Source organism: Trachemys scripta, chromosome 1 (assembly GCF_013100865.1).
Source record: "Trachemys scripta elegans isolate TJP31775 chromosome 1, CAS_Tse_1.0, whole genome shotgun sequence".
Taxonomy (NCBI): Eukaryota; Metazoa; Chordata; order Testudines; family Emydidae; genus Trachemys; species Trachemys scripta.
Genome location: NC_048298.1, coordinates 116582180 through 116606332, shown reverse-complemented (window position 1 = coordinate 116606332; position 24153 = coordinate 116582180). Strand labels below are relative to the sequence as shown.

The window sequence follows — 24153 nt, the reverse complement described above, 5'->3', positions numbered from 1 at the left end:
TGTGTACTTAGTCACTTCAAAAACCCCTCAAAAATAGTTTTCTTACATTTATGTGACTCGTGAATTTTGTTTCACATTCTCTGTTCAAGTTATTGGTTTAAGACTCAATAAAATGTAAGTTATCTAGACCCATTTGCAGAAATCACAGATAGTGTGGGAAGTCAAGGACAGGTAAAAGATTAAAAAAAAAAAAGACTGATGCCTGAAAAAGATGCATTTGCAAAAATTTTAAAAGCTAATTACTCCTGGCTAGTGAACGCAAAACCACAGTAGATGCTATTTTTCTTTAATCTGCCTCTGTTTCAGGGGAACTGACCAACTCAAATCTTTTATTTTTAAGCATATTTTCCATTTGATTCAGTGAATAATACCAAGATGAAGTACTAACAGCCAAGAGCTGCTTAACTCTGATGCCAGAAACAGAGCATGCAAAATGCATTAGCGTTGGAGTTTCCAAGGAAAAATTATCTACAGAAAATTACTTTAAGGTTTTCACTTGTTGCAAAATAAAAAGTTGTTTCTGTTTATATCACTTAAGAGTCAAAAACACTGGATGAGCTAAACTGTGGGCAATCTTTAAAGTTTTTAAAAACTCCTGGAAATTAAACAAAGTTTAAAGTTAACATGAAGGATTTCATCTGCTTTCATGGCTTTCACATAAAACATTTCATTTCAGAATTGCATCAAAGTTAACATTAAACCTTGGCCAAAAATTAACCCACAGCTTCAAAATCCAAAGGCATTAATTCTGGTTCTACTTTATTAGGTTCAGTCCCTTACTGCTTCATTACACCAAAAACATTAAGAAAAAATTGCTGAAGAGTTTCTCACTAAAAATCTTTTCCCCACATAACTAATATTTTTTAAATTCTCATTCTTATCTGGAAAACTACAATGTTGTTTTAGTATTTTTTTTTTATTTAAAAAAAAAAAAAAAAATCCAGAAATCCAAGGTCACAGTGAGACATGACTGAAAAAAAGATTTCTTTAGTGAACATACCAGGATTGTGGATGCGGTCCAAAAGCTTCACAGAGCGTGCACTGACCACACCACCAACATGGACAAGGAAGCCAGGTGGAAAGGCCGTCAAGGTAAAAAAGGGAAATTCCTGTTAGGATTAAAAATATAAACAACAGGTGACCACCTGTAAAACATTGCTGTCTGTCAATCAACATGCAGGAATTTATTATGCTCCTTGAAATACAGGCAAAGCATTAACATTAGGCAAAACACTTATTTTAAGCTTATAAGCTTTATGCACTATATCACTTGTATGCCATTCAAGTATCCAACATAATGTGGTATTAGCAAAAGTATTCTAAGCAGTAAAATTACTTTTCCCCCATAGATTTGCATTCGGATATGGATATTAATTAACAACCCAAATCTTATTAAAATGTTAACTTTACAAAGCCTACATTAGCTTTTTTTTTCCTTTAAAGGTACACTAAAAGAGTGAAATAAAAATGTTATTTATTTTCTGAAGTGATGAGGCTTAGTATTTAACTTACTTATGCCTCTGCACTTTTTAGTGCTGGTTACTACAACTGAGGGTAGTTTGGTATCCAAATTTTGAGTGGAACTGATTTTTGCTCCTGCAAGCATGAAGAGAACTTTATTAGATAAAGTGCATCTAACACAAATGCCAACGGAGACTGGTCTGACAGCACCAATGGCTCTGGATAAAACAAAAATTATTCACGTCTTTAGAATAAAAGTGAAAGATTTTGAAGTACAATTATTAGACCATTCTTTACTAGATTAAGAAATAGTCACTATCACCAATCATTCTAAATTCTTTTCCTTAGACACATTTTTTACTATCTGCAGCAAAAATGAGAAAGCAATACTCCACCATGTCCAGACCACCTACTCAAGACAGTCTCTGTGAGAAACAAGGCTAAGGGCTTGACATAGTTTTTCACAATGTATGTGCTGTGAAATAAATTCCTCACATTCAAATGAGATGGGCCCAAGATGGACAGATTTAATTTTATAATTATAGACATACATACTGAAATATAGCATACTTATGGGGGAAAGGAGATGGGTTTCCATCTGCCAATTCTACAAACAGAGAGGCAAGAAAATAATGAGTCATGCAACAATGGTTATTTTATACAGTTTTCATGGCTGATTAAGTGTTAAAAAAGAATATTGTAATTTTAAAGTGATTGCCTAAATTAAGCATTCCACTCAGATTCTAGTCAACTGACAAAGGGCAGCTTAAACAGAGACTATCAAATCTCCTGAGGCAATGAATGGCATTAAAAAAAAAATGATTAAGACTCAAACCCTGGAGTCACCCTAGGGTATTGCTGAAAATCAAAAATATTGCATTTCTGTTGTATGGAGGCATTAGAAAGCAGAGAGATTACAAAGAGTGACTCTGCAGCCATATACAGCTGCTTGTAGACAAGCCAGAGGACTGGTCAGGGTACAGACAGTGGGATTGAAACCTGCTGGGATCCAGTGGATTACAATAGTTTGTAGAGGGAGGAGCCAGGCAGCCACTACTACAACACAGTGTGTGCAGATGCTCCATACAGAGCCCTGTAGGCTACAAGGGGGAAGATTCCAGGCCATCAATATCTTTCTAGTGCCCTTACAAATCTCTTTTGCTCTGGCTTTACACAAGGACTGGAATGTGAACCTTTGAAAAGTATATTGATATTTATTTTCTCCCACATAATTCCATATCAATCTATATAATATTATCTCTTAATAATTTTATGTTGATAACTGACAGTTTTGCTCAGTTAAACTTTACTGGTTTTAAACACTAAAGATGCTAAGTAACTAAACTGGCAGAAGAGCTTTTCTATTGAGGAATGGACATGGCATTTTAAAACATTTCTATTTTATATGCATTTTAAAGGGTTTTTTAAATAAATTTAAGGCCATACTATGTTTAGGTTATATTAATACAGTAAACTATAAACACCAAAAGAGATTATGCTTACCCACCACTGAAAAACAAGCAGACCTTAATTATTATGCTTTTATCCATCTGGAAATGTATAAATTACTTCTGTCTTTTTTTTTATTCCTTTTGATAACGTTATTTATTAAAGATAATTTTTAGTTTAGTTACAGTCTCCTGACATTTCTTCTGCAGGGATAATCCATAACAACATATTATTAAAACAAAATGGTACGTCCACTAGTCACTTGTAAATTTAAATTAAAAAAAAAAAAATCAGGAATATTTTTAGTCAATGTATGTTATTTATGTCCCCAATCGTCAAGATACCTAAGCATGTGCTGAAGTGTCTACTCAGGTTCTGCAAATTCTGTATGTGCTTAGGTATCCTGCTGAACTGAGGACTATATCCTGTCAGATTAATTCTAGACACCTAAACAAACCTATGTAACTGCATCCAGGAACCCTCAGTGTTCTCAAGTGCTCTTATTTTCCTAAAAGTGATGTCTCATTCAGCTCTTATAAAACTGAGGAAGTTTCATCTTATTTGTGAGATAAACAACTTGGAGTGCCCCTTGCCAATTGTTTTACCCATACCACATACTGTATGTATTAGTTTGTATAATACTGCAAAATTTTGAATGTATATTTTTCACAGTACAACCCGGTCAAATATGGATCCCATAGTAACCAATGTTTTATAATATTTCAGTAGTTCTTTTCTCTGTTATTTGACAGCTGACAATGGACTACCCATAAAACAGTGCCCAAAAAACCCTAACAAATATCTGCCATATTTAGGAACACCAAAGAACTGTAATTTATTTCACAAATGAACTAGCTAACCAACTGAGAATAGTGATCATTTTGCCAATACTACTTCACACTATCATTGTATTACCTCTTATGCTATGTCTACATTAGGAACTAGGGGCATGATTCCCCTGCTTGTGTACACACACTCGCGCAAACTAAGTGAGAGCTAGCATAAGTACAAATAGCAGTATAGCTGCGGTAGCACGGGTAGCAGTAAATCCACCTGAAACCAGCAGGCATGTATTTTGCACAGAACAGCATAGATACTGGAGGAATACTGGCACTGGTTGAAAGCAATAACTGTTTCTAGACAGTTACTTTAAAACTGCCACTCCTGGTCAATTTGATGAGCTTGCAATAAGCTCTTCATTCATACTTATGTATCACATACTACTTCTACAATGTCTATAAAATGTAAGAGTGAGTGCATATGTACATGTGTGTGTGTTTCCAATCATTTATTTAAGTGTGTATGTGTAAGTACATATAAAACACAAAATACAAAATAATGAAAATATACTAGGATGACAGATCTCTAACCGTGCTCCATGGAGACCATCTTATTTGAAAACGAAGCAGTGGTGATAGAGGGTTCAGAGAAGTGATCCACAGAATGAAGAAGTTGGAGAACCATTGCACTAGCCTAAGCTATAATCATTAGGATTGCACAAGTGAAACTGAGAGCAGCATTTAGCTCCCTTTGTAAGAAATGTGGGCTTAATCCTGCACCATTAAAGTCATCTGGAGTTTGTCCACTGAGAAGGACGGCAAGAGGATCAAGTCTTATATAGAAATAGATACAGACACTTGTACAAAAATATGTACAAAGTATATACATTTGTACATAAAACTGTGTTACAGTTGCAAATACTGTGAATAGACATCCTGTCACTAAAAACATAATATAAAAATTAATATATGTGTATACAGAGAGGATAATACAAGACAGCTATATATTTTCACAGCAGAATTGTTATCAAGATTATCCTTCCATCAAAATCTTTGCTGTTTTGAAGTTCAGGTTACTTGAGTAAAAAACCCAACAATATGATCCCTAAAAAAACCCTGGAAATGTCTAGATTAGGGTTCCCATACATCCGGGTTTTCCCAGATATGACCTCTTTTTTGGCCCGCTGATCGCCGTCTGGCAGATTTCTGAAATAAGAGGAAATGTCCTGGATTTTTCCTTGCAGACCAGACATTGCAGCTCAGAAAAAGCCGCTTCTGAACCCCAATTGATCCCTCCTCCGCATCCGCAGTTGCCAGTTCCTGTTTGCCCCATCCTGGCCCACCAGGTAAGCAGAGCCGCCAAGCGCCTCTTGACTGCCCTGCTACAGGTACTCAGGGCCGGGATGGGAGGGGTGAAAGGGCTAAGCCCCAGCTCCCTGCCCTGGGGAAAAGAAGAGGCCCACAGGGAAGCACTGACTGACAGGCTGGCACTGTGTCCCGGGCCCGATCCAGCCTCCATGCCACCAAGACAGGGAGCACAACACTGCCCCCCACACCTCGACTGTGAGACCACAGATACCCCCTCTGGCGCTCCCCCAATACCCCTTACCAGTACACAGAGACACCCCTCTGGAACCCCCCCCCCAAAATTCCTTCCAAGTACAACCTCCAGCACCCCCAAATGTATCCTCCCTCCAGCCCCACCTGCAGTATCCTTTATTTGGGAACTTGAAATATGATTGCCCTAGTCCAGATAAAGGAACTTTCTTTAAAATTCCCTAATTCTCACACAGTATATCAACTAATTGCGTTAATGTCATCTTAAGCAACACTGACCAGTACTTACAATTTAGGTATATAATCTTATACATACGTAGGACAATTTATAAGCTCCTGAAACCCTTTCAGATACAACTCTCCTTCTCTACCTGCCCCTAGTCATTTTTTGATGCTGCAGAAAGATGGGAAATGTGTAGCTAAAGGCATCTCAAACCCAAGGCTCTTGGCAGTAGAATACTATCACAGTTACGATACTCAACTAATATTCCACATGATCTGCTCTATCCCTAAAGGCATAATCTTATATAACCCTTTTTATTAGGGCTGTCCATTAATCACAGTTAACTCACGTGATTAACTCAAAAAAAAAAATTGTGATTAAAAATGAATCACAATTAATCGCAGTTTTAATCGCACTGTTAAACAATGGCATGCCAATTGAAATGTATTAAACATTTTTGGATATTTTTCTACATTTTAAAATATGTTGACTTTAATTACAACACAGAATACAAAGTATATCGTGCTCACTTTCTATTATTATTTTTTAATATTTGCACAGTAAAAATGATAAACAAAAGAAATTGTATTTTTTAATTCACCTCATACAAGCACTGTAGTTCAATCTCTTTATCGTGAAAGTGCAATTTACAAATGAAGATTTTTTGTTACATAATTGCACTCAAACACAAAACAGTGTATAACTTTAGAGCCTACAAGTCCATTCAGTCCTACTTCTTGTTCAGCCAACCGCTAAGACAAACAAGTCTATTTACATATATGCAGAGGTGAAAGTAAGCCAGTACGATACGGTACGGCATAGTGGCAAGAGCCGGTATGCCGTGCCGGACTGGACCAGCTTCTCCGGCGGTGATTTAAAGGGCCCAGGGCTCCAGCCGCTGCAGGGAGCCCCGGGCCCTTTAAAGCACCGCCTGAGCCTCGCTGCCGGAGCTCCGGCAGCGCTTTAAAGGGCCCGGGGCTCCTTGAAGCAGCCGGAGCCTCCCCGCAGTGGCAGGAGCACCAGGCCCTTTAAATCTCCACCTCAGTCCTGCCACCCCAGGGTAGCGGCGATTTAAAGGGCCCGGAGCTCCGTGGTGGTCGGAGACCCGGGCCCTTTAATTCGCACCCGAGCCCCGGGGCTCCCAGCCATCTCTGCCGCTGGTAGCTCCTGGGTGATTTAAAGGCCCCGCCTCTTCTGGTTGAGGCCACACCCCTGCTCAGGAGTCCTGCGTACCGGTAAATCCTTTAAGTTACTTTCACCCCTGCATATATGGGAGATAATCCTGCCCGCTTCTTATTTACAATGTCACCTGAAAGTGAGAACAGGTGTTCGCATGGCACTTTTGTATCGGCACTGCAAGGTATTATGTGCTAGATATGCTAAACATTCGTATGCCTGTTCATGCTCTGGCCACCATTCCAGAGGACATGCTTCCATGCTTATAATGCATTTATTAAATTAGTGACTGAATTCCTTGGGGGAGAATTTTATGCCTCCTGCTCTGTTTTACCCGCATTCTGCCATATATTTCAGGTTATAGCAGTCTCGGACGATGACCCAGCACATGTTATTCTATTTAAGAATACTTTCACTGGAGATTTGACAAAACACAAGAATGTACCAATGAGATTTCTAAGGATAGATACAGCACTTGACCCAAGGTTTAAGAATCTGAAGTGCTGTCCAAAATCTGAGAGGGACAAGGTGTGGAGCATGCTTTCAGATTAAAAGAGCAACACTCTGACGTGGAAACTACAGAACCCGCACCACCAAAAAAACAAAATCAGTCTATGTCCTCTGGAATGGTAGCTGAAACATGAAGGGACATATGTTTGAAAATGTAGAAAACATCCAAAAATATTTAAATAAATGGTATTATATTATTGTATAACAGCACGATTAATTTTTTTAATTCCTTGACAGCCCTACTTTTTATAACATGATTCTTCTTCACTAGGTATTATAAAGCTATGTGTTATTAAAACAGTATAAATAATAAAAACAAACTCACACTGAAACGCTACATGTGCCTGGCATTTGCTTGATCTTTTAAAAATCTTGTTTTTCAGACGCTTTTTTATTGAAATGATAGATCTACAGCCACAGAATATCTCATATGCTAGCACAAACAAGGGCACACAGGGAAAAGCTTTTAAAAAGTGTTAGTTTATTTCCAAACTGAAGCATTACAAGCAAAAGCTATGTACTTGTATTAAAATATAAATGAAAATTTTAAGTGAAATGTACAATCATGCCAAATATTAGTTAAGCAGAAGTATGTTGGTTTGCTAAATGTTCTTGAAATTAAAACAAAAAATATAAAAACCCCACATCAACAAGATCACAAAGAAATCTGGCAAAACCTTGCAAAAAAGAAAACACGATTTTAAAATGATAGTTCAAAATTAGAAAAGTCTTCAATACAAGAAAAAAAGAACTCAAAGAAAAAGGTCACACAATATTTTGAAACATACCCGCCTTCGACAGAACCTATGAGGCGATCCTTCCTTAGTAATGAACAACAAAATATGAAAAGACAATCATCCACTTTCTCATATAAGTAGCTATTCATTAAAAAAAAAAGTATATTTCGTTTGTGTTTTTGACTGGACATACATTTGGCATCAAGTATGTAATTCGGCTAGATCAAAGCCCTTATTAAATGAAAACTGGTCTCCATTCTCTATTCCTCTAGAGACTCTGGATAGTGACCTTGTCTACACTAGATCTTACCTTGGTAAAACTTACATTGCTCAGGGGCGTGAATACTCCACATCCCTAAGCAACATAAGTTATACTGACCTGAACGCCAGTGTAGACAATGCTATAGCTACCACATCTGATGGGAAAGCTCTCTCCCTTCGGCTAGAGCATCTTCACCACAGCTGCGCCACTGTAGCACTTCTAGTGTAGATGTAGCCAGTGTTAAATTATAAAATATGTTTTGAGAATTGCAATATAACACATGGTATAATATATAATACGTGTGTGTGTGTGTGTGTGTGTGTGTATATAAATCTGACAGTTAAATACACACACCAGTTTTTTTTTTTTACCATGCGTTTCTTCAATTTTCAGTTAAAACAACAACAACAACAAAACAGTGACTAACCTTCCGTAACTGTTGTTCTTCGAGATGTGTTGCTCATGTCCATTCCAATGTAGGTATGCGCTTCCCCAGGCACTGCCACCAGAAAGTTTTTCCCTCAGTGATAACCATCAGGTCAGCTCTGGTGCCCCCTGGACTCGTGCATTCACAGCGCTGGTATAAAGGGTCCCACTGAGCCATAGGTCCCTCAGTTCCTTTTTTCTGGCTAACTCCGACAGAGGGGTAGGAGGAAGAGTTTTGGAATGGACATGAGCAACACATTTCAAAGAACAACAGTTATGGAAGGTTAATAACCCCTTTTTCTTTGAGTGCTTGCTCATGTTCATTCCAATGTAGGTGACTCCCAAGCAGTTGTGCAGATGGGGTTCAGAGTTTACTGGCATGCTGATTATAGCACTACTCGGCCAAATCCAGCATCATCTCTAGCCTGTTGGGTGATGGCATAGTGAGACGCAAAAGTGTGAACTGACGACCATGTTGCCACTCTACAAGTGTCATGGATAGTAACTTGTGCCACGAATGCTTCCAAAGATGCTTTGACCCTTGTGGAATGTGCCGTCAGGGCTGGGATCTTTGCCAGGTCGTTGCATGTGCACATACAGGAAGTGAACCATGATGAAATTCTTTTGGCTGAGACTGGAAGACCTTTCATCCTGTCTGCAATGGCCATGAATAGTTGAGTGGATTTCTGACATGATTTAGTTCTTTCTATGAATAAGGCTAATGCACGTCTAATGTCCAGCCCGTGGAGTCTCTGTTCCTGTCTGTTGGCACGTGGTTTCAGATAGAAGACCAGTTGGAAGATATCCTGGTTACTATGGAATTGTGAAACCACCTTTGGAAAGAAAGCCAGATGTGGATGCAATTGGACCTTGTCCTTGAAGAATATTGTGTAAGGTGGTTCTGAAATGAGGGCCTGAATCCCCAAGACCCTTTTGGCAGAAGTAATGGCTACCAAGAAGGTCACCTTCCAGGACAGGTAGAGCAGAGAGTACATTGCCAGCAGCTCACATGGGGATCCTGTCAGTCTTGACAATTCCAAGTTGAGATCTCACAGAGGGACTGTTTGCAGTACCCGGGGGTACAATATCTCACAGCCCTTAAGAAACCAACTACAGATGGAGTTTGAGAATACAGAACAGCCATTCTCCCATGGGTGAAAAGCTGAGATTGCAGCCAAATGGACCCTAATAGATGACACAGTTAGGCCTTGTTTCAGGTGGAGTAAGTAATCTAGAATGAATGGCATTGTTGATTGCATAGGTCAGACACCCTTCTGCATATACCTGATCAAGAACCTTTTCCACTTTGCCAGGTAAGTGACTCTAGTGGATGGTTTTCCAGAAGTACCTCACAAACCGGCCCGAGCATGCTAGCTCTGAGGGGTTCAGCCATGGAGCTTCCAGGCCAAGAGATGAGGGACTCGAGATTCAGGTGACACAGGCAGCCGTGGTCCTGGAAGATTAGGTCTAGAAACAGAGGTAGACGGATTGGTGTTTCCACTGAAAGGTCTAGGAGCATGGTAAACCAATGCTGGTGAGGCCAGGCAGGGGTTATCAGGATGACTCCCGCTTTGTCCCTTCTGATCCTCATCAAGGCCTTGTGCATGAGAGGAATGGGAGGAAATATGTAAAAGAGATGACCCGTCCAAGGGAGGAGGAAGCGTCTGCAAGAGACCTGGAGCTGTGACCCAGAAAGGAGTAGAATTGGAGACATTTCCTGTTGTGTTTCATCACAAACCGATCTGGGGAGCTCCCCACTTCTGGAAAGTGACTTTCACAACATCTGGACGAATGGACCATTCGTGGTGGTTGAAGAAGTAGCTATAAAGTGATCTGCTAGTTCATTCTGTGATTCTGACAGATCAGAGGCCCCAAGGTGGATTGAGTGGGCTATGCAGTGCTTCCTGGCACAGGTGAAAGGAGCGTGCTCCTCTCTGCCTGTTGATATAAAACATCGCCATTGTGTTGTCTTTGAGAACTGACACACACTTGCCCGCCACATGGGGCTGGAATGCCTGGTAGGCCAGGCAAACTGCCCTGAGCTCCCTGACGTTGATATGTAGCAAGAGCTCTTCTGAAGACCAGAGGCCCGGAGTTCTGAGGGATCCCAAGTGAGTAACCCAGCCGGATGCTGAGCTATCTGTGACAAGAAACACTGATGGTTGGGGTCTTGAAAATGGGACTTCTGCACACACTGCCCGTGGGTCTAGCCACCAATGGAGGGAAGCAATCACAGATGAAGGAACTGCGATGACTGCATCTAAATGGTGTCAGCTCCGTGAGTATACAGATGCCAGCCACGCCTGGAGAGACCTGAGCCGAAGTCTCGCATGCTGCATCACTTAGGTGCATGATGCCATGTGGCCCAGGAGCTTCAAGCAGTTTCTGGCTGTGGTGATGGGGTGATTTCTAAGGCTCTCTATAAGCAACCCTATTGCTTGAAATCATGCTTCTGGGAGGAAGGCTCTGGCTTGGACCGACCTGAGGATCGTCCCGATAAACTCTATGCTTTGAAATGGGGAGAGAGTAAACTTCTGCATATTTATTAGCAGACCTAAGTTCTGGATTGTTGACTGTATTAACTTTACATTGGGCTCCACCTGGATCTTGGTATGAACCTGTGACCAGCCAGTCGTCGTGGAAAGGGTAGACCTGGACACCCTGTCTCCTCAGGAAAGCTGAAACAACTGCCATGCACTTTGTGAACACCCAAGGTGCCCCTGATAGGCCGTATGGGAGCACCGGTACTGGTAGTGCACAAGATTCAATCTTCTGTGTCCCTGAAAGAGACTGAGATATGGAAGTAGGTGTCCTTCAAATCAAGGGCAGTGTACCAGTCCCCAGGGAGGGGATGATGCAAGCCAAAGAGACCACGTGAAACTTTAGTTTCTTCATGAATAAGTTAAGTTTTCACAGGTCCAGAATTGGTCTGAGACTGCCACTGACTTTTGACATTAGGAAACAAGGGGCCGGGGATTCTATTTCCGTTAATTCCAGTGGAACCTCTTCCACGGCTCCCACCCTTACGAGCGACTGCACCTCTTGGGCTAGAAGTTCCTTGTGAGAAGGCTCCCTGAAGAGGGACGGGTGGTGGGGGCACACAACTGAACTGAAGAGTGTATTCCAGTGCTATCATGCGTAGCACCCAGCAATCTGAGGCAATACAGGCCCATGCCCAACAAAAATGAGATAAACAGTCCACAAAAACTGGGGAAGTTGGATCCAAGTTCTGTCCTGATATGTCTTCCCCACGCATCCCATCAAAACGTCTGCTTAGATGCCACAGAGTGTTTGCAGGGGGCAGGCACGGAAGACGATTGCAGCGGAGGTCTTCTCCTAAAGCCCCTGCTCTTCCTCCTATTGTGGTCTTGCCAGGCAGATGGCGGGAAGAATCGACTGGCCAGCTGAGGCTTATAATGTTTCCTTGCAGGTGCCAGTGTATAAAGCCTTAGGGACTTCAGGGTGGCCCTCGAGTCCTTAGGCTATGCAGCTTGGAGTCTGTCTGCTCAGAAAAGTGATATACCCTCAAAAGGAAGGTCCTGCAATGTCCGTCGAACCTCATAAGTAGGCCCAAGGATTGAAGCCAAGAGCTTCGATGCATTGCCACCACTGAGGCCATGGATCAGGCTGCAGAGTCCGCTGCATCTACAGCTGCCTGCAGGGACACTTTTGCCATAGATTTGCCTGCAAATTCTCGCCTGGACTCCTGTGACATTACTCCTTAAATTTCAGGATGAGTCCCAGGAGTTAAAATCATACCTGCTCAGGAGCGCTTGTTGATTTGTGATCCTGAGCTGGAGACCACCTGTTGAATAGACCTTTTTGCTGAAGAGGTCTAATTTTTTTGGTGTCCTTGGCCTTGGGGGTTGACCCCTGCTGACTGTCGTTTCCGCTCATTGGCTGCTGATAAACCAAAGAAGCCCAGTGGTGGGTGTGTATAAAGGAATTCATACCCATTAGCCAGGACAAAGTATTTCTTTTCAGTTTTCTTTGCCGTCAGCTGAAGGGATGCTGTGGTCCTCCACAATGCCTTGATGGGTCCTTAATAGCATTGTTCAGGGGCAATGCCACTCTTGAAGGGCCTGTTGCTGCTAGAATGTCTACCAGGGCATGGGAGGACTCCCTGATCTCCTCTACCTGGATCCTCAGGTTTTGAGCCACTATTTTGAGGAGCTCCTGATGAGTCTTGTAGTCGACTTGGAAGGGCACTACGTCTGCTCCCAAGACAGCCTCATTTGGAAAGGAGGAGGACGCCTGTACACATAGAGGACACTGTTCTTCGCCCTCGGCACAAAATGTGTCTCGCGGTGCTGGGTCTTGATATTCAGCACCAGTCTCTGTACCAGAGCCTGGATTTTGCTCAAAGTGGAGCACTGGAGGCGCTCTGGACTTTGACGCCACGGAGTATTACCTTCTGGAATGTGACCCTTGCATCAGAGAGAAAGCCGAGGGTTTCCAGCAAAGACACTGTCCTGGCATCTGCCACTGTCCCTGTGGCCAAGCGTGGTTGGGATGCCTTGACTCAGGTCTATGGCCGGACAGTGCCGGCTGTAGTGACAGCCAGCTCCTGAGAGAAACATATGACTCTGCCTCCAAGTCTGTCTCTGAAGATTCCCTTCCCAGAGACCAAGTTGGAACAGTGCCGACCAGTGCCGGGAGGGAGGTGACGGGGGCTGGGCAATCATGACCAGATTCCTTTTGAAGGCACCTGAGACCTCAGTTCTGTGGAGGTCCTTCCCGCTGGTGCCACCACTGACAGTTCCCGTATGGCTGGGGATGGCAGTACCAGTAGAGAGAGTAAATCTCTCGCTGCTGCAAATGCCTCTGGAGTTGACAGTACCGCCAGGGCAGTGGAACTCTGGTGTTTCTCTTGCGGTGGAGAGTCGATCAATACCAGACTCAACGGTACCCATTCCAGGGCCTGAGTCAATGGCGCCGCAAGGGTTGTTGGAACCACAGAGTGGCCTGACGTGGGTCAGACTGTATTAGTATGTCTCTGCCCCACCAACCTCAGGGTTGGGGAACGACATCTATCAGTCTTTTTCTGCTTCTTTCCCAGCACCGGTGATGGAGAGTGGTGCCGAGGTTCCCTCGCCGGAGCACTTTTCTTCAGCACTGGGGATGGTGGACTGTGTCAAGTCTCTCAAGAAGCAGGAGTGTCTTTCCTCGGTGCCAGTGATGAGGAATGGTGCTGAGTCTCCTACAGAGTAGCGGGGGATTTTCCTTACTGAGGCTGAAGTACTCGGTGCCGACTCTGAGTGACCCGGCTCCAAGGGAGGTCGTAGTGCTGCCTCCATGAGGATAAATCTGAACCTAGTGTGTCTATCTTTTTTGGTGTGGGGCCTGAAGTCTTTGCAGATCTTACAGCACTCCCGTACATGAGCTTCCCCCAGGCATTTAAGGCAGCTGGAATGGGGGTCATTCACAGGCATAGGCTTGTGGCAAGAAGCACAAGGCTTAAACCTCAGAGACCGAGACATACCCTGGTGCCGGGAAGGGATTAACCCCACTGAATGGGGTTCCGCTAACCTCATTATTTATCTAAAATCTGAAATTTAACTATTAAGAATAAAGATAACAATATACAATGAGGTTAGAAAGTCCAATGAGGGAGTACTTCCAGAGTGCAAGGACAAGGCAATTCCAGCAACTATCACGGGTGGTAAGAAGGAAATGAGGGGGACTGCAGGTCGGCGGGACCCTTTATAACGCTATGAGCATGTGACTCCAGGGGGCACCAGAGCCAACCCAATGGATACCACTGGAGGGAAAAGCTTTCCGGAGGCGGTGCTCAGGGCAACCACATACCTACATTGGCATGGACATGAGCAAGCACTCAAAGAAGAAACATAAATTTAATTGAATGTACAGTGTTGCCAAACACTGCAGAAGGTTATTTTTAATCCAATACCCCTTAATAGTGATTTCAATGTCAATGCTTTATAGTTTGGGATTTATTATAAAAGATAACTAAAAAATAAAACCCATTCATATAATACAATATGAGTTAAGTCATGCTACCAGTTCTGTTTTTATCTATAAATTAAGTAAGCCTCCTCTTCAGCATCTTTAAATCTGGCCCCACATTTCTGAATAAATCAAGTCTGTCTTTTGCCAAAATTCAATTAAGAATAAAGCTATTACAGCAATAAAATGACAGCTGCATCGATAATCTATGCATTTAAACACTCAATTCTCCTTTGTTATCACTGCGTCTTGTAACAATAACTACAGCATTTCATCATTAGGCAGATTAGAATTATTTGTTTCAGTTTTTTCATGTTGTTTCAGTAATATATTTAATATTACAATCAGTATAATTTGTCTATAAAAAAGGGCTAGTAAACAATGTGTTTAACAGAGGTTTATTAAGTTTGGCGGTTGCAAAATAAAACAAATATTGACAAAATAATTCTGTCAAAAGGAAATATTTACTTTTATTAAAGTTAAATCTCTACTAGGATTACATTAGAAATATAAGTATAAAATATAATCATCATGTATTCCTTACCCTTTGCTCCAGAGCTGTCTGCGTCTGTTGTCTTAATAGAGCTTTAAATGGTCCCCCTTCTTTTCCAGCACTTCCACTGCCCATTCCTAAAGAATATCAGCACATAAATAACATCCAGAGAAACAAGTTACAGACTGTATTTATTAGTCTCCGATTTTTTTTAAAACCTATGATACAAATTATAGTTAGAAACTTCTGAAAGTTTATTTTTACCAATCAGGCACACTGAAGACTAAGGATCTTATTCACATTTATACTATACTTCCCTTTAGTGCAAATGTAAAGGGGCATTAGGGTGAACATAAATTGCACTTTAAGTCCCTTTATAGTGTCAGAGTGGTGTACAGGACCTTAGTGTAAATAAGAATAAGGGCCTAGGGGTTTGCACCTCTTAGTTCTACAGTATGCCTTGATCTTTTTCCCATGGATGCAAGAGTGTTTTTGCTATCTGTTTCAATAGGCACAGGATCAGCTCCGTAATCCTTATTTTCACAAGCAGTTACAGTCAAAGTTTCAATTCACAGCAGTGAGTATTGCAGGATCAGTCCTAATTCAAAAGTGCTAAACTAGAAGTAATCTTACTAGTGCTATTGGCCAAGATTTCTGCTATAAAGCCAACTATGGACCTGTGTCCAAGAATTATTTACAGTAGCAGTTAAAAAAAGATTCCATGTCGTGAGGTTCATACAGTTTCAGAGTAGCTCAATCATTTTTCCTCATGAGTTGGGGCTCAAACCTTCAGTTTCCACATGTACACAACTCCTACTGAAGTCACTATAAGATTTGGCCCAAAGAGAAAACTGTAAGGGCAAGCATATAACAAATGTTTAACTTTCAATTTAAATTTTAACTCTGAAAAGGATACTGTAACTTAGAATTGAAGGACAGTCTAATTTAACATTTATGTAGAGTACATTCACTCATCTGAATCATTCAGATCACCCATGGACTACTGTTGAGCATTCTAAACTACCAAATGTATCTGTGATTTGCTTGCTAAAAGACATTTGTTGCTTCACAGTTACGAAATCCAGGAATAAAACATATACCAAGGCTGTGTTTTTCCTACAAATAATCATAATTTTGGTGAATCGGATTCACTTTGGTGGCATTTCATACCTAAGAACATACTTCACTGATATTTCTTATAGTCAGATCTGTCTACGTGCCTCAGAACTAAATTGATACTTATTTGGTTTCAGTGTATCAGCAATTATACCTTTCAATACTCTCAGAGACATCAATGAAAACACTAATAAAAATGAAGAACAAAACTAAAAAAAAGCATCAGGAACAAGGTGAATGAAGTTATGATTGAAGGGAATATTTTTAAAGTTATCCTAACTGCTATTTTAAAACAGACAATACATTGCTACTTTCCCTGTCTCATTTCTTCTGCTAAAAAATCCAGTAACAATAAAGAAGGAAAGAGATTTTTCCATGTAAATGTGTGAGGACTTTTTGTTTTAAACAAACTTAAGGACTGTTGTTGTTGGCACTTCATTTATTCACTCATTTCAAAACTGACAAATGCTATCATGTCTAAAATGTTATTTATATACAGGAAATGAAATATTTTTAGCTGTTCTTGGATAAGGAAACAAAGATTAGCATCTGTATAGTCCCATTAATAAAATTAAGTTATTTTATGTTATTTTGCATTAGACCCAAATAGCATTTACAAGGGACTATACAATACTAAAAACAGACTGACATGAAATGAAGAGTATTTGTTGAGATGAAACACATTCTTAAAAAAAAAAAAATAATCAAAGCACTATCTGTAGAAAAGAAGCAGTGATTTCTAGTATTTAATTTAAACAGGACAATCTAGTGATCTCTGTCAATGAAACGTAAAAAGGAGGAAGTACAAATACAAAGATTGTATACAGTCAGAATGAAACAAACCAATTTAAACAGTACAATAAATATGGTTGCTAGCCACATGATGGTCAGATTTCAACAGAAGGATATGAATGAGTTGGTAAAGAAGATGGATTGCTTGCTCCATCTAAAATACAGGAACATTATTATAATGAAGAGAATGAAAAGAATATCAGTATTCACTAGTTGTCTAATGGTAGTAAGTCCAATTACCAATATTTAGTGGAGATGTTTTTGGAAAAGGAAAAAGTTCTGCAATATAAGGTAGGTTATTTGTTTCAAATATTGATCAATTTAAGGAAGAGGCTCTAGAAATTATTGCAAGCCTCCAGGTGGGAAAAAAATTATCCTGTAATAGTCATGTAGCCAGCAGTTTTCAGAGGCTATTTTAACTAAAAGGTATAGAAGGCTAGGTATTAAATGCCCCTTAACTGACTAACAACAACATTCCATTTATTTCTTAAAAGGCATTTTTAAAAAGGTGATTATAGATTGATCCTACCAGAAGCAGCCAGAAGCAGCTCTTCAGTGAAAGAGACACTTTTCCTCAGAACAAATGGGCTGACATGGCTAGAGTGAAGAGGGTTAAGGCTAGACCCCGGGAGGAGGAGACAGGACTTGTTAAGCTGTGGGGAACCACAAGACAGAGTAGGGGAGCTAGGAAACAGGAAAATCCTAGGCCCCTGTGGGGAAGGTGCTGTGGAGGAAAGTAGTAGAGAGAAAAGATGTAGATTCACAAGATGACTAAAGAAATAGGAGGAGGAAAGCAAAATGAAGCAAAAACAAAACAGACTTTTTTTTCAAATGAACAGATATATACTGCTAGCATATGAAAAAGCTATTACCAGCATACAAAGAAATGAAATGACAACTTAGCACCACAGTGTGGATTAGAAGCACGTTATCAAAAATCTGAGTATGAACTTGTTAACTTTGTTTTAAAATGTATTTAGTTTTATTAAAGAGCCAAAGTAACTGAATATTTATTTCATATTTCAATTAAATTTTACACAAAGATTTAAAGTGAATACTTCTAAATAAAATCTATTCAAAACAGCCCTTCTAACATGCCTAAGGAAAATTGATATGGTAACAGGTTCTCTTCTCCAAAAGTTCTATGAATTTAAGTTGACCATTATCCAGAATCCTAAAAATTTAATTTTTAAAGTCTTAAATCTTATAATAGTGTGTGTGTATATATATATATTTACTTATATCCCACATAAAAAAGGAGTGCCCATCTTCTCAATTTCCTCCACGTATATATTAATTCTTCTCTCTCTCCTAACCCAAACTTATTAAAATATATACTATATGTTACATATGTAATATGTAACTACTTTTGTCAGTCAGGTACTTCTGTTAGTTTAAAATTACATGAAAAGTAGCACTACTCACAGCAGGAAGTCTCCAATTCCAAACCAGAATTAACTGTCTCAGTGAATTTTGAAAGTCCTCCTATCACCTTTTACTACAGAGAATTTGACACAGACCATTCTACACTGTATCATCACATTCTACTTTATAAAAGAAATGGTGGTAATAATCTTTCTTCCAACAGTTCCAACCCAGAAGACTAATAAGCAAATCCAAGTTTCTCTCTCTTTATATCATGGTATAAATACCTAAATGTTGTGGTATATGTGCTTCTTATGAAAGTTAAACAAAGTCTCAATTTGAAGTCAAGATATTGACATTGCTTCCTCAGTCATACTCTATTCCTCTTCCTTGCTCAGACAGCTTAAAAAAAAATCCCAATTTTCCCTTCTTCAGAATTTCAGATCTTTTTATATGTGCCAAACCATTAATCAGATCATCGTCATGCACTAGAATAAAAAGCTTTGACACTAAGACTCCCTCTAAGCAAAACTCTCCAAAAAATTGAGAGACAAGGCCAAACATAACTTTACCAGAATAATGTGTAAGAACAGGTTTCATTAAGTAAAACTACAGCCACATCATCTCAGCCATACTACACTTACTTCAGGAAAGAGTGATCAAACTTATTTTATAAAGCAGTAAAAGAAAAACTAAACCAAGTTAGTCTAAGTCTCAATTTGTTTAAAAAGAAAAAAAATAGTATCCTTTATAGGGACAAAGCTTTAATCAGGGTTGATGAGCCAAGAATCCTGTAACAGTTCGTGTCCTAACTATGGGTTGTATTGAGTTGTTAATTTAGATTATAGAACCTTGAGAAAATGCTAGTGCCATCCTTGAAAACAGTGCTATCTTTTTTATTTTAAAACACCACAAACATGTTTGGTAAAGTCTGTTTAGAACTGCCACCTGCACGAAGAAAATATTTAACACAATTTATATCATTCAATAGTATTCCCTCTCCTTCTGTTGATGACTAATTCTTATCAAAATTAAGGATATCTTATAGTTATATCCCTGAATTAATTCTAACTATAAAGTGATTATTATTCTTTCCTCCCAGAACAACTATAGTTGAAGAGTCACAAAAGTCAAAGTGAAACATGACTCAAACATATTATATATTATGTTGTTAAGTGATTATTTTTTCAAAATTCAGTGTGTATGTATAATTTTTAGACATAACAAGCAAGCCCTTTTGATTGGGACACATTTTGGCAACAGAGAGCTGACCATATTGCCAAAAGATAGCAGCTACATGATACTGCCCTAGCAAATAAAAGAATGACTGGGGTCACCAAATGAAATTAATAGGCACCAGGTTTAAAACAAACAAAAGGAAGTACATTTTCACACAACGCACAGTCAGTCTGTGGAACTCTTTGCCAGAGGATGTTGTGAAGGCCAACAGGGTTCAAAAAAGAACTAGATAGGTTCATGGAGGATAGGTCCATCAATGGCTATTAGCCAGGATGGGCAGGGATGGTGTCTCTAGCCTCTGTTTGCCAAAAGCTGAGAATGGGTGACACGGGATGCATCACTTGATGATTACCTGTTCTGTTCATTCCCTGGCATTGCCCACTGTCGGAAGACAGGATACTGGGCTAGATGGACATTTGGTCTGACCCAGTATGGCTGTTCTTATGACTGCTATTAGCTTAAATTTGAAAACAAAAAACTGAAGCTGATGAAGATGGCCCAGCTTCCTCGACATACTAGAAAATTCACCACAAAGGCCCCTATCTTTCAATCTGATCTACACAGATGCACTTGTGTCCACACAGAGTCCATTGGTTTCAGTGGGGCTCCGTGTAGGTGCAAACAGTCCATCCATCCAGATCACGTTGCAGGATCAGAATCTAATGCAGCTACTGCAGAAATGTCTTAATTTCACTGCAGACTACTATCACCCTCCTGTGCCTTTGGGATGTCTACTAAGATGGCCACCTATCCTGGAACTTAATCAGATAACATGTATGTTTTCAAACAATCATCAGGAATTTAATAATACAAATGTATGAATTTGTGGGGTGATGTCTCTTAAAAATAAATATTGGCCTGTTTGTTTTTAAAATACACTTGCTCTCAGTTTCTTTAGAACATAAATGGTCACCCTAGGTTGTCCACAAGACATAGTCACTATTTACACAAAAGAAAGAAAGAAAGAAAGAAAGAAAGATTAAAAAAAATGAAGAGGGAGAGTTGCAATTTGATAGCTTCTTATTTTTAAGCTTTTGGATTAAGTTTGAAAAATTAACCTATTTCCATGTGTAAAACTTGAATATGAAGTGTTCCTGAGACACCCATCAAGTACAATAACTGAGTCAAAAAATGTAACATACCTTAAAACTGTCATGATTAGGGAGATGGGAACATTCTCAGATTCAAATACTATTTTTAAACATCATATTTAGAAACAATGTTTAAAACAGCAGCCCCACTTTTATACAAGGGCCTACAATATTTTTGTTCTGTTGTAGCAGAGCCACGTTTGTTGGGCTCCATAAAAAAATAAGGGGGTGGAGGGAGGAATCAGCATTCAATTAAATTGTGAAAAGCCAGTTGAGAAAAATATTTTTAAGCTTTTAAAAAGGTGTTCTTTAATAACCTTTAAAACTCGTTTTAAAAAATTATACAAGTGTACACTTGATTTACCACAGCCACTTCCATAACCCTGAAGTTCAGTAGACACTAGCAATTGCATTTCTAGAATCAATTTGCAAACAGACAAGTAGAATCTACACAAAAATATGGATGCATTTTCAGCAGAGAAGATTAGTCTTAGAAAAATCACATATACTAGTAAGACTTGATCACCTATTTCCGCATCATGTTATGGTGAAAATGTACCCCCATAATTTATAATCTGAAGTGGAGGAAATTAAAAGAGAAAGACAATTCCTTAGGACCCTCTTTATAACATTTTGAGATGCTTCTAAATGGTTATATTATAAATGCTACTCTTAAATTGCCTATATGGTATGGTTATAAAGCTTTGGAAAACAAAGTACAGTAAATCAATGCACTACACAAATGCTTTCATGCTTTAATTGCGCTATTTGAAATATCCAATTTCCACATCATTTTGATAACTTACATGCCAAAAAGGAAAAAGAGTTTGAATGAAAAGATAAAACAGAAATACAAATTAACAAAAAAAATAAGAGTGGGTGGAAGCGCCTTACCAGTTTTGGGTGTCAAACTCAAATCTGTGTCAGAAGAAGAGGACTGTCGACTGTAGGACTTGGAAGGTGAAAAGGAATAGGTTTGGTTTTTCAGAGGGGTGGAGGGTCCTGATGAATGAGTATTGGGATTGGGATCTTCATTGAAAGGAATCCTGCCAGAAGAAGGTGGAAACATATTCAGTAATCCTGTGCCAAAGGACCTGGCTGACAGCAGCATGATCCGAACACCAGGATGGGGTTGGGGTAGGGCCAGCAGTTATTCCTTAAGTGTGTTGCTGGGGATGAGGCCAAAGGCAAAGAAATGATGTTTACCCATTCAGCATTCTACAGATAGATGCTGATTATCTGCACTGAAACAGCTAAACCAAATAAAAGACATGAAATGTCAGACCAAGGGGGAAAGGGGGGAACGTATATATGAGAAAGAAAACAAAACTCAAAATACATGGCTTTAAAAAAAATACATGGCTTTAAAAAAAAAAAACTACACAATGCTTGTTAAGTTAGATTATTAAAGAAAAAATGATCTCAAACTATATTTGTGTTTATATATATATAATATTAATATATATATATATATATATATATATATACACACACACACACGTATATTTATGTATACACACACATTTTAAGAAAAAAATGTTTCCTTATCCTATAGCATCAGCAGTGTGCCCACAGCTAAAAACAAAGCAAAGAGAAAAACCTTAAGGAATACAACTGTATTGACAAACATGTCAGTTATGTGCAGATTTCCTTACCTGTTCTCCAGTACTGTCTTTTCCACAAAGCGACACAAACCCTTCCTAACGCTTTAAAAAAATCAGGTAATATTTGGATTACACTTGAAAGCAATCTGAAGCCCAATCATGGTTTCCTATTATGACTAGTAAGAAAGACTTGTAAACTGTACCTGATGGATGTTACTAAACTCAGATGTATGATTTTTGGGGGGTTGTTTTTTTTTTTTTTAAAGGAAATGAAAGGTATAGCTCTGTGGAAGAGACTTTGAGGAAACACACACTCTTCCAAGTAACTATTGAGTTTGTTTCAGCAGCTGAACATAGCAGTAGTTCTCCACTGACAGCAGAAGGACTCCCAGTGAGAAAAAGAGGGAGAAAAGATGGGTGGTACCTGCCTACACTGCCTGCCTGCCTGCACTTTGCGACCACTGTGCCTGTGGCCTGCCTCTCCCCAGCTCTTGAGTCTGAGTAGTCTCGTACCAGTGTAGATGAGAGTGGGAACAGACAGAGAGAAGTTCTGGGTAAGTCGTGAGCCAGAAGCAGTGTGAATTGGGCTGTTGTGAGTCGAGCGGCATCCATGGCTTGGCGGATGAACCAGCGGAGACCTGAGAGAATTTGCAGCCAAGGTGGAAGAAAAGAAAACAATACATACAACAGATTGCAAAGTTATGTTAAAAATGATTTCAGGGAGTGCTAGTTAGCAGAGATCTCTTATTCTTTAAGCAGACTCTAAGAGTTATAATTCCTAGCATGCAAGAGTCAAGACGAAATCAAAAGGAGCAGGGGAACAGCTAAGTATTAACTTGTTAACATATTATTGAATTTTTGGCATTAAAGGCTAAGGTTAATAAAGATAATAGCAAGACGTGAGTAGAACCTGCTGGTCTTGAAACCCACTCACACTTCTGGGCAGGACCATACAGATTGATTAAAACAACCTTATCAAAATCCAGCACGCAAGTTGCTAAACAACCTTGCACATACATGGGTTAAGATAATGTTTTTTGTCGTCTGTTCAAGATTGAATGCTATCGATTTATGGGTGATGTTTAAATTGCTAGCTACTGCAGCCAGTGTGTAGTTTTTAATTGTGTTTTTAATGTTGTTAATATGCTCAGAAGCTCTGTGATGATGGTTGTGTTTCACAAGTCAATACAAATTAAATTAATAATTCTAAATGAGACCAATAACCAGACTCCACTGCTGGGGAAGTTCTACAGTGGTATTGTTGCTGCCTCATACAAAGTGCTCTGATTGCATTATAATAATTACAAGACTATAATAATCTTAGTGTTTGTATTATTAAAATAAAATGACCTAATTCAAACAATATATATCTGGACATGTTACATAGAAGTATACTTTTTTGTACTCTACTTTTCGTCTAGTAATTGTGTAAAATATACACAAGATGCCATAACAAATAAATTGATGTATTCACAGTGGCAACTGAGAACTGTAAATGCTTCCGCCCTCAGAATAATATGACACTGGAATTTTCCTAATTTTATTTGATTTGTTCCTGTTAAAAATCTGAATTCAAACTGTGTTGTGTTGACTTAGCCAAAGTGAACAACTGGAATTAGGCCACACTCCTCATCATGAAACCTTTTTCAGTCAGTGTACAATATAGCCTAATTTGTTTTGATTATAAAAAAAAAACCAATGACTAAAATGATTAAAAGACTTCAAGGATGTCCTTGCATCTCCTGAGCCACTCAACTATCTGAACTCAAATATACTTATCTTTTCTTTCATGAATACACAGCAAAGACACTCAAACAAAGTGCTAAAAATACAAATCCCTTAAGAAATGCATAGTATTGTGAAAGATCCCCATGAACAAAAAATATGTTATTTGCATGTGCAAACT

General features: G+C 39.4%; 1 protein-coding gene across 18 annotated transcripts in view; it reads right to left on the bottom strand.

Moving 5' to 3' along the window:
• The window catches only part of C2CD5 (C2 calcium dependent domain containing 5), a 109141-nt gene that overhangs the window by 62011 nt on the left and 22977 nt on the right, over positions 1-24153 (bottom strand). For 11 of the 18 annotated variants that reach the window (XR_004647242.1, XM_034782484.1, XM_034782477.1 and 8 more), the window contains 4 exons: positions 21538-21689; positions 17478-17672; positions 15092-15177; positions 1001-1109 (listed from right to left, as the gene is read on the bottom strand). Coding sequence is in view for 17 of the 18 variants with exons in the window: in XM_034782484.1 (XP_034638375.1) it covers positions 1001-1109; positions 15092-15177; positions 17478-17672; positions 21538-21689 (542 nt within the window). In the remaining variant the exon portion in view is untranslated. Of the gene's footprint in view, positions 1-1000; positions 1110-15091; positions 15178-17477; positions 17673-21537; positions 21690-22760; positions 22886-24153 lie in introns of all 18 variants that reach the window. The other 7 variants (XM_034782566.1, XM_034782575.1, XM_034782582.1 and 4 more) reach the window with 2 other exon arrangements.